At 33.8% G+C, this 15,465-nt stretch overlaps 1 protein-coding gene and 1 long non-coding RNA gene across 2 annotated transcripts in view; both read left to right on the top strand.

The window, feature by feature from the left end:
* The first annotated feature begins 285 nt into the window (after positions 1 to 285).
* Positions 286 to 1,932, top strand: LOC141482397 (uncharacterized). Its single transcript, XR_012465504.1, has 3 exons — positions 286 to 1,126; positions 1,182 to 1,269; positions 1,329 to 1,932. It is a non-coding gene; the product is annotated as an uncharacterized lncRNA (long non-coding RNA).
* A 9,719-nt stretch (positions 1,933 to 11,651) lies between these two features.
* Positions 11,652 to 15,465, top strand: part of Gprk2 (G protein-coupled receptor kinase 2) — a 138,873-nt gene continuing 135,059 nt past the window's right edge. The window contains exons 1-2 of the mRNA XM_023173242.2: positions 11,652 to 12,059; positions 12,118 to 12,213. Coding sequence (XP_023029010.1) covers positions 12,008 to 12,059; positions 12,118 to 12,213 — 148 coding nt within the window. The 5' untranslated portion in view covers positions 11,652 to 12,007. The remainder of the gene's footprint in view (positions 12,060 to 12,117; positions 12,214 to 15,465) is intronic.

Genomic DNA, 15,465 nt, shown 5'->3' with positions numbered 1-15,465 from the left:
TGAACATGTATCAGATCTGCGAATACTCGGATTGTTGGCCTACTTGATGTATGATGAGATTGTCCAGAATGAAATCAGTGGTGAACATGTATCAAACCTGCGAAGAGTTGGATTGTTGGACAATGACCTACTTGATGTATTTCTGTCCAGAGGAGATTTGCCAGAAAAAATCAGTGGTGAACATGTATCAGTTCTGGGAAGAGTTGGATTGTTGGAAATGACCTATTCGATGTCTGTCTGTCAGAGGACCAATATGGGACCTCTAATGGGTGTCCAATGGATATCCTCCCACACAGCACCAGATATTCATGGAATATTCCCTCTATGTCATAAAACGAATGTATATATTCCAAATATTCATAGAATATTCTTGGAATATATACATGCCTTTAGAATATTCATAGAATATGCTTGAATGAATATGTCAGGATTGTTCCCGAAAGAATGTGCATAGAATATCTATAAATAGATTATTCTCCCGTGAATATTCAAAGAATATTGTCGATCGAATATACCATATGGTATATCCTTAGAATATATCCCCACGGTATATTTTGGAATATTGTATTATATGTATTACTGGAATTTTGAATTATCTTATGATAACGTATTGAAATAATTCAATATTATTAAAAACAAAAATATTTGAAGATTTTAATCGAATGCATAACCTAACTTTTTGAACTTAACGCGAAGATTCTAACTGTTGGAAACGACAAAAAAATTCGAATGGGCCAATAAATGAACCAATGCATCAATGAATCGGTTTATTCTCATCCTATTTGTCTTTTTGTAATTGAAATTATTCAATTACAAAGCGACAAATCCTGGCAACAGAGAAATTGGGAAGTGAACTATTGGACGTTTCTTATTGGTCAATTGAAGTGTAGCGCGCGACAGACATCGCTTGGCAGCTTTGCGTTGAAATCGACATTTGATTTAACATGGCGGTTGACATGGCAGGTTTGCGTGTGTAATGTATGGTGTATTGGTGTCAGTATCAAAGTATAATTCTCTCATGTTCAGTGTACCATTTATAGTTTGAGGCTGTCCAATTTGCAGCACAGCGAATAGTTTGCTTTTGCATCTTCAAACAGTAGAGTTACATATTCAGTCTTTAAGAAAAGTAAGTAAATGACATAATGAAGCCACGATTTTTAACGTACAACACCTCATTTCAGGCCCGAGGAAAGTTCGTGTGTGGGATTTGTTGGTTTGACATGTTTATAAACTAGAGTGATTTTAGTTGTGTATCTTCAGTAGAGAAAAGTAAGTGAATGACTCTTTTGTATCATTCGTTTTCATAATTTTTATCATTTTTTTTCAAGATAGTATCAATATGCCCAAAAAGGAAACGGAATGGTACCCGGTACAAGACGGTGCGCCAAGAAACTGAAAACGTAAAGAGTACTTTTCAACTAGGGAATACAAGTTGTTCTCCAAGTCATAAAAAGTTGTAAATGTTCATGAGGAACCTATGAGAAAAATATCTATTTGATTTGTATTCCAATTTTATTGTGCCACTTTCAAATAGTAATAATGAACGTTAATGTTGGACAAATAGCAGGAAAACTCTTCTGGTGAGCAAAGTTTGGATAACTTTGAGTAAGTGAAATTCATTGAAGAACCCATCATACCACTCATTTAAAATAATTTATTTGTGGATTTATTTTTTGAAGTGAGAAACCTATATCTCGCTCATTTCTTGATGTTATACATTTTTTCTTCTTGAATGAAATGATATATTTATTATTTTTCAATTAGCGCTGATGAATTCAGAGAGTTGTTATTTTAGTATATTTTTCAGTGTACATTTTTTTTGAGAGTAGGAACATCCTAATTTGAATACATTTGTAATATTTGTAACATGACAATATTCAGGAATATTTTATTCAGTGAATAAATATCTGGAATTAGATTTTTTATTTTCAATATTTGTATAAACGTCATATATGTATATTGTTTCTGAAATAAATGTATTTATGAATATTATATATTTTATTACTTGTATATATATATATATATATATATATATATATATATATATATATATATATATATATATATATATATATATATATATATATATGTGCCTAATAGCATATACTCGTCACATTCTTGGAATATTCCAAATATTCCTAGGATATTCATAAAATATATTTTTAGAATATTCTATGGTGATTCCCTATTTTATATTCCTACAATAAGTTATGAATATCCCCAATATTTTATGAATATTCCTCGGATTCTACTCCCGGAATATTCTCAATAGAATATACCTTACATATTCTAAGAATATTTCAAGATATTCCAAGAATATCCCCAAAGGAATATTCTTAGAATGTATCAAAGGTTCGCCAGGAGCACTTCCAGGGAATATTCTCCAGGAGATATCTATATTCATGGCATATTCATAGCATAATACAATATCCTTGAATGTATATTCATGAAATATTCCTTGAATATCTATTGCTATGTGGGCTGTGTTTACTGGGGTTAGCAAGCTCAATACATATCCTGAAATAATTGGAATACATTATCAACTCTGCGAACAAAAACATAAGGGAGTTTCAATAATGAACAAGATGAATAATCAAATCATAACTCCTGTTGATATTCATTCTATTCATCCAGTTATCGAGCAATCTTGAATACCGGCAGCGGTTTCCTGTTCCATTTGCGTCAAACTACCTTAGCTTTATCGAATTTCCTTTAGCGAATGTCTGTCTGGTTTTCGTGCGGTTTACCGACTGCATTGTTTGCATTCACAGTTCAATTTGGGTATTTCTATACTCGATTCTGTTATCTGGGGTGCGGGAAGCACAACTGAATAAGTGGTTTTATTTTTGATTCGTTCAAATTGAGATTTTCATTGAGACTAATAGTTGTTTCCGTTGCATCCTCTAGAATCTAAAATGAATTATGATATTAAAAAATCTGCCACATATCTGCATATAATAACAATAAAGTGTCTTTATTCTGGTCAATCAAGCATACATATAGATTTTTTTAACATTTGAAACATTAATTCTAATCTTATGGTTGACAAACAAAGTTCGAATGAGTAGTTCAAAATTAGTGATTTGTTCCATCAGTACTGCTTGAAATATTTCCAGATTATTGAAATACTGAACAAAAATGAATGTAATAACCAAATGGAATTCCTGAAAATATAGTGGCATTGGTTGTGCTTCGGATGACACCGAAAACAACATTAACACTTGTCACTAATTGTTAGTCAGTACCTATAAAAATTGACATTTTCAAAAAAAAAAAACAAAAAATAAAAATTATATTTTTTCACATAATTTCTTCAAAAGTCATTTGAGACTTAGTTTGTTTTACAATATTATGACCATACACCAAATTGCATCGACTGGGAAACAATTTTTATCATTTTAAAAAATAACGCATTAGTTTCAAAAAAATCGATACATACAATTTGATGAATAGTTTCACTCATGCAGCGAAAGGTTCATAATGAAAGATACGTTGAATCCTTTGACAGCTGAAATTTTCAGGATAACGTTGAAAATGGGCTTTTTTCGTGCTATTGAAAATTATACTGATTTGCTTATAGACTGATCGATAGATTTATCGAGCCTAATCGGTCCCAATATCTCTTTATATTTGCAGGAAAAAGAAAAATTCAAGGAGCAAGAGTTGAAATTGGCCGCGTGTCTGTTGATCAATAAAATTAATCGTGTCGACAGCTGTGTTGCCAAGTATCAATTATCTCAACAAAAATACGAAGTTATGAAACATTAGAAAGAATACATTTTCTCATACATTCAAGAGATATAGCTGACTAGGTGGCAATATTGCTAATATATAACGTTGAATTTCTTATTTTTGGTCAGTGGCATGAATGCATAATTGATTTATTTTATTAGGTTTCATGAGGCTTCGAGAACCATTTAAAAATATAACTCGTTAAATTCTATTTAGAACCATGTTTTTCGAGTACATTTTATTTCATATGGAGAATTTTTTCGTGAATTTTAACGTTAACGGGTTCATATACACTTCCATTATTGAAATTTCTGTGATATCAACATGAAAATGTCTACTGCCGAAGATATTTCAAAAATAACGTTTTTATTACTTGAATGAATCAGAAACTGTTTTTAAGCTCGGTGAATTTTACGATTTGGCAATGTTCATTATTTGTATTGTTCCTATTGGTCAATCGAACAAGAAGCGGGACGTCACGGGCCTAGAAAATCCGATTTTTGATAATTAATTACGGGAAAACAACGCTATTTAGAGAGCTGAAACAAAGTACAGTATTTTCAATTTGAAATTACTACCAAATGAACTGTAAACTGATCCAGTCAATATGAAACACAGAGACTCCACTGAAATGAATTGCAATGATGTTTTCACGCAGACACTTCCAGTAGATCTTAACAAGCCCATTACAGAGAGCCTAATGTATAAAACTAAGAACAAAGCTGAGCCAACTAAGGTTAATACTATTATTTTGGTAGCGGGACGAAATGGTAGAGACATGGCAGAATTTCTCAATTACCAAGCAGATAACAAGTATTCTGTTCAGGTAATTCTTAAACCTAACGCTAGTGACGCGGAGTTTCTTGATACCGCGGAAAAAATTGTTGAAAATCAACAAGAAAATGATGTAGTAGTACTATGGCCTGATAATTTAAACTCAAACCTAATAAATGAAGTACCTAGAATCCTTGAGAGGTCGCCTCACATACTGTTTATCACACAACCGTACCGACTCGGCTCTTCTACAATTAATAAATCAATTTACAATAATAACTTGAAATTAATGAAAACCTTACACGAGAAAAATAGATCGCAGAACATTTTAGATTGTAATAATATATTCAGAGGAAGTAACTATAAACGTAATGGTTTTTCTTTAAAGAAGTCTGCGAAGCGGTTCTTGAGTAAGTCTTTACTGAAACATTTCGAGACCCGCATGAAATGTCAGGAAGCACCAACAAATTATACCCTTAGCGAACGTAAAGAAGATACCCTTGAGAGCAAACAATACGTGCCAGCTACGAACCACATTTACCCAAGATTATCATGTATCTCTTTAGTTTCGGACGACAATCCTGCTTCCCTCGCGGAAGAAATTTATGAAGCTGAACATCAGAATGAAATGACCAATGGAAATGTTTCAAATTCGTTTCTACTTCACAATGATCAACCTGAGATATCCTCAAGAGACACTGACTCCCAAGCTCATTATCAATGTAGTTCTTTTTTAGAGATGGTAATGTAGAAGTTCATAACATAACGAATACTCAAGACTTAACCTACCATTTGTTTAAAAATCATCACAAAGTAAAATCTTCACTATATACCGATAGAGCTAGTTGCAGCTCCCTCTCTGATTCCCTTACTTTGGTATTGCTGAATATTCAATCTCTGAGACATAAATGTAATGAACTTTATAGTTTTTTGGATAGCCTAACATTTCCTAGCTTAGTATTGTTAACTGAACATTGGTGCAACATAAATGAACCTATTTTTATATCTGACTACTCTGTTATATGCAGAAACTCGCGAACTGATTCTAATTATGGCGGAACAGTCATTCTGATTAATAATAATGCAGCTAGTAAATACTCTTTCATTCAAATAGATAAGTATCAGGACCTCTTGGTGGATAAAATTTTTGAATTCACAATATGTTTTAGTAAAAAATATAATTTATATATTGTATGTCTATACCGATCTCCATCATCGGATGTTAATATTTTCTTAAACAACTTAGAGATATTGCTTTCGGACTTACCACTTAATTGCTCCTTGATATTAACAGGGGATTTTAATATAGATTATAATGACTACGTATCTATTGCTAGAGAATCACTTAATAATTTATTTTTGGCGTTCCACTTGGCTATGCACGTAGAGCAGGATACTCGCATTTCTAGATTCTCTGCAACTCGGATTGATTATATTTGTAGCAACTTGGATGCACAAAATATTACATGTTCAGTTACTCCTTCCGGTATTTCTGACCATGAAGCAATTACTTGTTCGGTACTCATCAACTCATCAGATAAGCGGATTAAATCTAAATATGGGAGGCTGTTCAGTGGTTCGAACTATAATAGGTTCTATATGAATTGTCTTGAGGTCAACTGGCAAAATATTCTAACTGAATCTGATCCATTCTTATCTTTTCATTCTGTATTATCGAATGTTTTCAATGCATCATTCCCGAAACAAAAAATTAAATTGAAATCTAAGAAACCGTGGCTGACAAAAGGTCTAAAAGTATCTTCTAGAAATTTACGCTCACTGCATTATGTTAAGAAGTACATAAACAACCAATTCATCTCTACTTATTTTAGAGAATACCGCAAAATATATAGATCCACTATCAAGCAAGCTAAGCATATGTATTTCATGAACAACATCAAGAAATCGAATAATAAAATCAAAGAGACGTGGTCAGTTATTAATGAGCTGAGAGGTAAATCGAGAAAAACAGTTGTTGATGTTCCTATGAATCCTAACACAATCAATGAGTATTACTGCACGATTGCTCAAAAACTTAGCGGTACTATCAATGCGCCTTACGATCCTCTGATCAATTTAGATAAAATTATAATTAGTGAAATGCTTATATTGTATGACACCAATCTTTGTGAATTAACTGAAATTTTGTATGATATTAAAAACAAAAGTGCAGCTGGATATGATGAAATTTCTGCAAAGATAGTTCTCAATTTACCTGTTGAAGCTCTGGAAACTATAGTAGCACTAATCAATTCTTCCTTCAATACTGGAGTGTTTCCCACATCCCTGAAAACTACGATTGTTATCCCTCTACATAAAGGAGGGGATTTGGAGGACCCCTCCAATCTACGGCCTATATCTCTGATTCCGACTTTGGCGAAAATCATTGAGAAATTGGTCAAGAAACGTTTGAATGAATTTTTGAATCTCAACAGCATCGTAAGTAACAACCAATTTGGGTTTCAGGCTGAAAAGGGTACTCACCAGGCAATTTTCTCACTTTTGTACGAACTTTATTCAGAAATAAACGCTGGTGATGTAGCCGCAGCAGTTTTTCTTGACCTTTCTAAGGCCTTTGATTGCGTTAATCATGACATACTCCTTAGGAAACTGGACCGGTATGGTTGCAGAGGAACTTCTCACAAATGGTTTGAATCTTACCTTTCAGGACGTGAACAAATGGTTAGAACAACTGAAGTCTCAGAGAGGAGGGTAATCAAAACTGGGGTGCCTCAGGGTTCCGTGTTGGGTCCCATTTTGTTTTTATTGTATGTTAATGATTTGACAACAATTAATATATCAGGCAGCTTCACGCTATTTGCGGATGACACCACTATTTTATGGAGAGAGAAGAACTCATTTGAATTGCATAGAAAAATATCTTCTGACTTGCAAAAAATAAAATCGTGGTGTGACGCTAATATGTTATCCTTGAATGTCTCAAAATCCAATGTGATATCATTTAAATGCTCGCTTGATGAACTTCACATGGGTAAGGGTATCTTACAAAACAAATCAAATACTAAATTCTTGGGTGTATTTATTGATAATAAGCTCAAATTTGAAGAACACGTTAGACATCTTGGGAGTAAGTTATCCTCCGGTTGTTATGCAGTGAGAGTGGTTTCAAAGGAACTGAACTTCAGTATTGCGAAAATCGCCTACTATTCTTTAATTGACGCCCATCTTCGATATGGCATACCATTTTGGGGAGCATGTAGTCCAACCCTTTTGTCTTCTGTTCTGGTACTACAGAAAAGAGCTATTAGATGCCTTTGTAATGTTAAACCCAGAGATTCATGTAGAGAACTCTTTAAAACCAATAAAATATTAACTGTGATAGCAGCGTTCATCTTAGAGACGGTGTGCTTAGTGTTCGTAAATAAATCAAAATTCACTTCAGTAACCACTCCATATTCGACTCGAAGTAGTGAGTTTACTTTTAGGCTCCCTATCCCCACCTCAAGTTTAGTAAAAGATTCGATAATTTATAATGGAGCCAAATTATATAATCATCTGCCAGTTGACATAAGGTCTACTACTAACTTATCTATCAGGGTTTTTAGAAGGACCGTAAAAAAATTCCTTGTAGATAGACCGTATTACAGCTTACAGGAATATTTTAATGACTCCTTTTAAAAGTTTTGCTTTGATGTGCATATTGAAAGAAAGATCTATTTACCGGCATATTTTATTGTAGATTGTATTAGTTATTTTGACATTTGACATTTGACGTTAAGTTATCGAAGTATTTGATAATTTATAGTTTTATTTTATAAGGTGTTGTAATTGAATATATGTATCTTGCTTTGTCAACAAGTTTTTCTTATGACAATAAAGCATATTTATTATTATTATTATTATTATTATAAGACCATTGAATTCATTATTAATAGTTTCCTAAACTGGTATAGACACGTAGATGAAATCTAGGGCAAGTTTGTCGAATTTGTCAATTCCATTTATCCGTTAATTAAATTCACCACTGAAATCAATATCAAACATGTTGCAATTTTCCATAATCCATTTAATTCGGACATTTCATACATAATTCCTGGACACATGCCGCTCATCATGAAGTAGCTGCTTCACAGACTATTCCACTGCCAGAAAGTAATTTGAGGGAGAACCGAGTTTGATCAAACAAATTGCTGTCGGCAACGGATACAACGTAGATATTATTGGCTCCATTCTTTTCAAAAGACTGCGATAACAAGTCATTTACGAAGACTATCCCACTCGAAAAAAGCGTCATAGGATATCTTGGTTATACGTTGGTAAACCCACCAATAAAATTGCTCGTTTGTTGAAAAATGAATATTCTAACGGTACAGAAAAAATGATGATTTGAACAAATTCGTTATATTTGCTAAAGTGATACCTATAGTAGCCAAATTCAAATATTGGCCAGATTCATATATTGGCCAAACGGAAAGCCCCTTTTCCAAAAAAATAAAAAAACATAGGAATATATTGTTGATTGTGAGGATCAATTCCACGTTTGCCAACCATTTTTGTGCATGGGGTTAGGTTAGGTCCAAAGTGAGTCGGTCTATTCGTCTCCCCATCGCAACACGCACGGGTTTATTGTGGTTCACACCTATTCACACTCGACCAAATAAACCCAGCTTCTTAACGAAGCCGATTAGTTTGTATGGTGAATAGTCTTTCAGGTCAGATGGTAAGAGTGCGGCTCTGCCGAATCCTAAAAACCTGATTTGGTCCCCAGCGGGGCAAGCACAAAGTATATGCTCTGCTGTTTCATCGTTAATGGGGTAGTCGGATAGTCAAGGTGCAAGATTCCCACCTTGATACCCGCGACAACCTTTCCATATGAGGGTTTCTGCAAGTCAGCTACACCTGACGATGCCTTAGATTCAACCATGCAGGGTTTTTTCGCCTCTGGTTTTTGTGAATCATCACTTGAGCGCAAACGTTTGCTAACCTGCTCATGGGGGGTTTGTTCCTCCATCTGAGACAGATTCTGCGTACGCCGCTCAAGAATTTGATGCAAGGCGGTTTTATAAGGTACCCCGCTCTTGAGGAGACGACTCAGTCGTTTCCTGGCTGCACCACCAAACTTTTTTTAAGGTTCACTTATTGGATCAGGACTTGGGGAGTTGAGAAGCTTTCGCTCCCGAACTAAATTTACAGGGAGGTTAGTTGGAGTCGTAAGCTCGACATCCATGTCTTCTGTAGACTCAGCATCAGAGAGAATTTTTGAGTTTACTCTGTCTATAAAAGTCCCACGAGTAGCTAGGGAAAGAAGGTCAATCACGGCAGAGCCCTGCATTACCGTGACATGGCGATGCTACGTGGAGAGGGCGCCAGGTATCTTGAAGGTTCCGTAGAGACATCTGTGTGCACAAGGACATGAGTTCAATGAGGTGTCATATTTGAAAGACAAAACTTTGAGACCCACTCTTTTGGAGTGCTTGAAAATCAATAAATTGAGAAATTCTGAAAATTTACTGAATTGAATTCTTCCCTCAGTCCATATGATCCATTACATGTCCATTCAAATTTCTTTCGATAAAATTATTAGTCATTAAGTAAGTAGGAACGAGGAGGTTATATTATTCAATTTGCCGATTTATAATAAAGCACTGATTGGGTCGAATTTGATTGATATAAACACGTCTGAGGAAGCCATTGAATAGTGAAACACATGTTGCGGTTTTGTAAATTGTTCAGTGAAACTCTCACAATGGAGGGTCACTTGAATTTAATATATTCAATTCATATTTTCTTTTACGTGAATAATATGCCATACGGATTAGTTTTTATGTCAATTTTCATTATTTGGAAACTAGCGAAGTCGTGAGTTTAATAATTTATTGAAAAACACAACTGAAGGTCGACTTTTTATTGAATAAGTCCAATTGAAAAATGGAAAACTTTTCAAATTGAATGTAATCGTTATCAATTTCAAGTAATAATTAGATGACTCAATAAAAATTCGGTCCGCTTTTCCGAAGGTTTAACGTTTAAAGAAATTTTAGCGTACCTACATAAGCAATGTTGAAAATTGAAAGAAATTAAAAAAAAAAATAAATTTAAATTTTTTGTAAATTGTATTCGTTTACCACCAATCAAAAATCGTTCGATTTTCATTCTTGAAATTATCATTATTATCATAATCTGATTGAAATCGCGAAAGTTCGGATTGATGATTCATACCTTATTTTTCAATATCTTCTTCAAGCACTTATTCGAGGAGAAATGTATTGACCGTATCCATCAGTCGAACCGAACAAGGTAAGAAACAACGCTCGATGCAACAGGCATCACCACTGAACGTAACGTAGATTTCTCTCGATTACGTTACGAGTCATTTGTCACGAATGGATATGTCAAAGTGGTACGAATGTATTGCTACAATACTCCCCGTAACGTAACCATGAAGGTGTTACGTTACGGGTTACGTTACGGGTCACCAAACGGAGTAAGAAACAAAATACGAGTATACACTATAGTCCCTTATTGAACGGAATGAGTCCACGCAGGCTTCTTTACTTGAAATGAGAAAAGCAACTGGTGGATTAAATTTGACGCAAACCTTTGGTTATCATATCTGTTTTTTCGTTAATCAGCTGTCGCCCCCATACGAACAACAACCCTCAGAAGTTGCAAACATGTTTCTGGACATTAAATGCAAGTTCGAAATCGATATGGAGGCTTTTGGTATCATTTGAGAAAAAGTAAAATAGAAATTCCTGGGATAATTTAATTTTTTCCCTGAATATGTCACTGATACGAACGTCCAAATAATAAGGTCCAAATGAAATAGTATTCCATTACAAGAAGAGAATTTTTTTAATTCATTCATTTGATAGCTTTTGTAACTTGTTTTTTCGAATTCTTCACCTTCCTCGATGTTATACGATTATCTTTTCGACGTGAAAAATAGGTATTGAACCTCAAATTCACTCCATCAAGTTTTTGTCGTTTCATCAGTCCTTCAATATCATCATTCCCGTTGAAAGATGTAAATTTTTTAATTTCAAGCTCAAAAATTCAGTTTCCTGTTACAAACGACCCAACTTTACGTTCCGCCGCTGCCAGAAATTTACGTAAAACCCATCCTCGTGAACCGGGCACCGTGCATCTCTTTCCAAATCCTACTCTCCCTGTCACTCATCACCGAGTCTGTGGCGCATACGAGGATACGAGAAGCGAAAACGCGTGTGCTGTGCCGATCGCTGTGTAAATTCTGCAGAGAAAGTAGTGGTTTCCTCAGTGCATACGACACATCACAGGGTGCAAAGTGTACAGGGTAAAATTTAGACACACCCCAAAGTCCACACAGCGAACGTGTGCAATGATCTAGTGTGCGTTTGTGTGCTTTCGCGTTTGAGGGTGCCGTGGACGATCGCCAGTGATAGAAGCAAGTGCATGGGACACCCCTTTCCGGTTCAAAAATTTCGCCCGGTGAATTTAATGGAAACGGGTCTCGAGAGGCCCGACTTGGCGGGTTTTAAAAACAATCAAGCTGGAACTCATGGAACTAGAAAACATAGTTGCGAATACAGTTTATCTAAAAGCGAGAGAGGGTGAGTGGAGGGTAACCAAGGGTAAGGTTAAGGTTACTATGTTGCCTGCTTGTTCTAGGTGGTTCCGATAATAACAAGGGAAAGAGCAAGAAGTGGAGGAAGATACTGCAGTTTCCGCACATCTCGCAGTGTATCGAACTTATCAACAAATTAGGCGAGTATTTCTTGTTTATAACCTCAAAATTATTCGATCGACTGTAAGAGAATTTGTTTTTGTACAGCGGGAACGCGGAAACGTCTGTTGCTCTCTGGATTGAGGTTAGAATCTATCGAAAAAATTGTTTATTTACTTGGCGCTGATAAAACATTTAGAGAACATTAAGCGAGCATAGTTAATGAGTGTTTACAATAGTATTTATTTTGTCGTTTACTCGGGTCTAATATGCCATCACAAGTCATTATTCTGTTGAAGGTATTCTTTTTTCCATTAGAACAAGTATTTTCGAAAATTTTAGACAAGTAACTATTTACACAAGTAATTGTAGAAAAAGGAGAATAGCTCCCGGGATAACGAAAAAATTCGCAATTTTGTTTATTGGGTTTTTATTATATTCTGTAATAACATCTTTCCTTTTCTGTTCTATTGACGTATTTCTTAACAATAACATAAATTCCGAATAAAGTGAGGAATAATATGGATTATTTTAATTACAAAGACGATCTCAAAATATTCATTAAATCTCATTGAACTTCATAGGAAATGAATTCTCAATCCTTAGCACTATTTGTATTTATATTGAATCTCATTTATAAATTATAGTTTTTTTAATAATACCAATTTATTTCAAACAATAAGGTTGTATACAACGATACAAATGGGTGTAATGTACACTATAACAAAATTATTGTGAAAGACGTCATTGGGCGCATTACATAATATATTATATATAGCTGTATATACACCATAAGTAATAAATAAATGATTTATTAACAGTTACACAGATTAAAAAAAAGGAAAAAACTTTAAGTTCTAGTTGAGGAATTCTTCAAAAGTGTAACAATTTTTTTATAGTATGAACTGTTTTGTCATATTTTTAAAATCATATGTTTTTAGAATTTTTCAGTCTCGTGTAAAGTATTAAAAAATTTGCATACATTCACTTCATAACTTTTGTGAAAGAGGGGCAGTACGATGGCGTACTGGTAGTAGCACCTGTTTTCCTCTAGTGTTATAGGTCCCTGCCACTGTTGAAATGTTTAATTCTTAAAAAAAAAAATTGCAGGAATTTCTAGAGCCTAGTTTTGCCAGTATTCGTATGGCATATTTCTGTAGAGTAAACACTATATTTACAAAGGAACAATTTCCCTAGTTCAAAATCCCATATTTCAGGTGGGAGTGTTAGTTGAATCAAGGAAGGATTTTCTTCGAAAGGCCTCAGAAGCAGCTCTAGACAAAAACTTCTATGAAGTAGTTGTTATAACGGAGCTTAAGTAATTGTTGTGTTAGTGTTATTGATGGCCAATAAGAACGGTACCAAAAATTCTCAATGATATTATAATGATATATGTATGGTAGTGAACAATATCTTAACATCATGAAATCAACTCAAAAATATTTTCGTATGACTTCTGTATTATCCACACTTCACGCTCGTTTAGTAATAACATATTATTCAATGAAAGAATCATTTATATCGATTGAAAAAGTTTGGAGGAAGTCAATTTCCGATTTCGGTACTTTTCGAATTAGTATTCCATGTCATGTTCATATTTGCTCAACAAGCATTATTAGAAGCCGGCGTTTTCCCATACTTCCTGTCATTCATTCTTCAACACCTGAAAATATTAAAATATTTCCCTTTAAATTCAATTGACTCAGTTGTAACACTGTTCATGGAAAATACAAGCAATTTAATCCTACTTTTGAAGTTAGGGTTTATTCATCGACTGAAAAAAATGTTTATTTCATTCTTAATTTTGGACAGCAAAAAAACAATGAATCTACAAGATAGTTTGGTATCTATTTATGAAGTTGCTGTTTTAATTTTTTGGTATATGGGGTATTTCCCAACATACTAAATGCTAAAATATAAGGTACTTTTTTGGTCTATTTCTTATAGCCCAGTCAATGCCTTTTTTTTATAATTTCGCCAAGCAGCTCGGATATTGACGAAAATTTGTATTCACATTTTACTTACCATGTGTATCAAAGTTGACTTTGTCCCGAGGTTGCTTTCAGGATGGATGCTACCCCTTCTCAGGGTAGCATTATTTATTATTGAGGTATTTAAAAAAAATTACTAAAATGGTTTTATCACTTCGGACTCATTTTTTTTTAAATAAGCACTGTAAATCGGTCAGACTTCTGACGATACACTGAAAAAAACGAATTGAAGTAAAGTGGTTACCAATGCATTTACACTTCGACAATATTGTTTATAAATTTATGCCTATGTCTTCTAAGAGTATTCAAAACTCTTTATAAGGATAAATTGTAGAAATAAAACTGTACAATTGCACACACCATTTATCCATTTATGTTTTGGAGACATCAAAGTGAATTTGTGAGGAGTGGATTTCAACATAAAACTTTTAGTAATAGATAGATGGATGGATAAATATGTAGGTATATCAGTTAATACAGAAAGTACAAATAAGATTCGTCAGAATGGGTTCATATGTTACAAAACACTGCAGGTAATGATAGTACATATACTTAATACAAGTATTGAAAATTATAAAAATAAGAACATAAACGAAAATGACGATAAATAATTAATATGCCGAACTGGTCTCACCTTAAGTCACAGTACAGGCATATGATTCATATACTCGTACTTCTTGTTTTAGGCCTCAACATCTCACGTCAATTAAAAAAAACTTGAGAACGAATTTGCTCAAAGAAAATGAGTAATATGTAGATAATTTTCACTTCAAGAAGAATCAGTGCCTTATCAGCTTTTTCTTTATGAATGAATCAGTGAAAATCACTCGCGGTCACCATTGGCGAGAATAAAAAAGTAATGCTGTACATCAGAAAATTACTTCTGATGCATGGAAGATGCGTATAACTAAAATGTATAGGGCCATACCAAAGTTGCCATAAAAGAGATTTTTTTTCTTGAAAGTTTGACACACTGGATGTATATTTTTTTTATGATAGGCCTGAAAATCTCATTATTTTTAGCATGTGATAAAAAGCGCCCTGTATAAAACAGAGAATGTACCAAAACAGGAAATAAATTAAGAAAGAAAATACATATAGTTTAAAAAACTAATAAACACGTTATTGTTTTAGGCTTATTTAAAAAAAAATATATATTTAATTTTTAGTTCGATGTTCTTTGAAAGCGTGTTTTTTAGTCTTGTTAAACTATATTTATTTTATCTAAACTTAACCAAACTTAAAGTGGGTTCGAATTATATCAATGAGGTGACGTACAGCGCCATCTGCCCGCGAATAGAT

The sequence above is a fragment of the Leptinotarsa decemlineata genome, unplaced genomic scaffold, assembly GCF_025532065.1.
Source record: "Leptinotarsa decemlineata unplaced genomic scaffold, Ldec_3_MD MMD2_tig00001064_RagTag_RagTag, whole genome shotgun sequence".
Classification (NCBI taxonomy): domain Eukaryota; kingdom Metazoa; phylum Arthropoda; class Insecta; order Coleoptera; family Chrysomelidae; genus Leptinotarsa; species Leptinotarsa decemlineata.
Note: the sequence above shows the minus strand (reverse complement) of the source record. Positions and strands in the feature narration are given on the sequence as shown.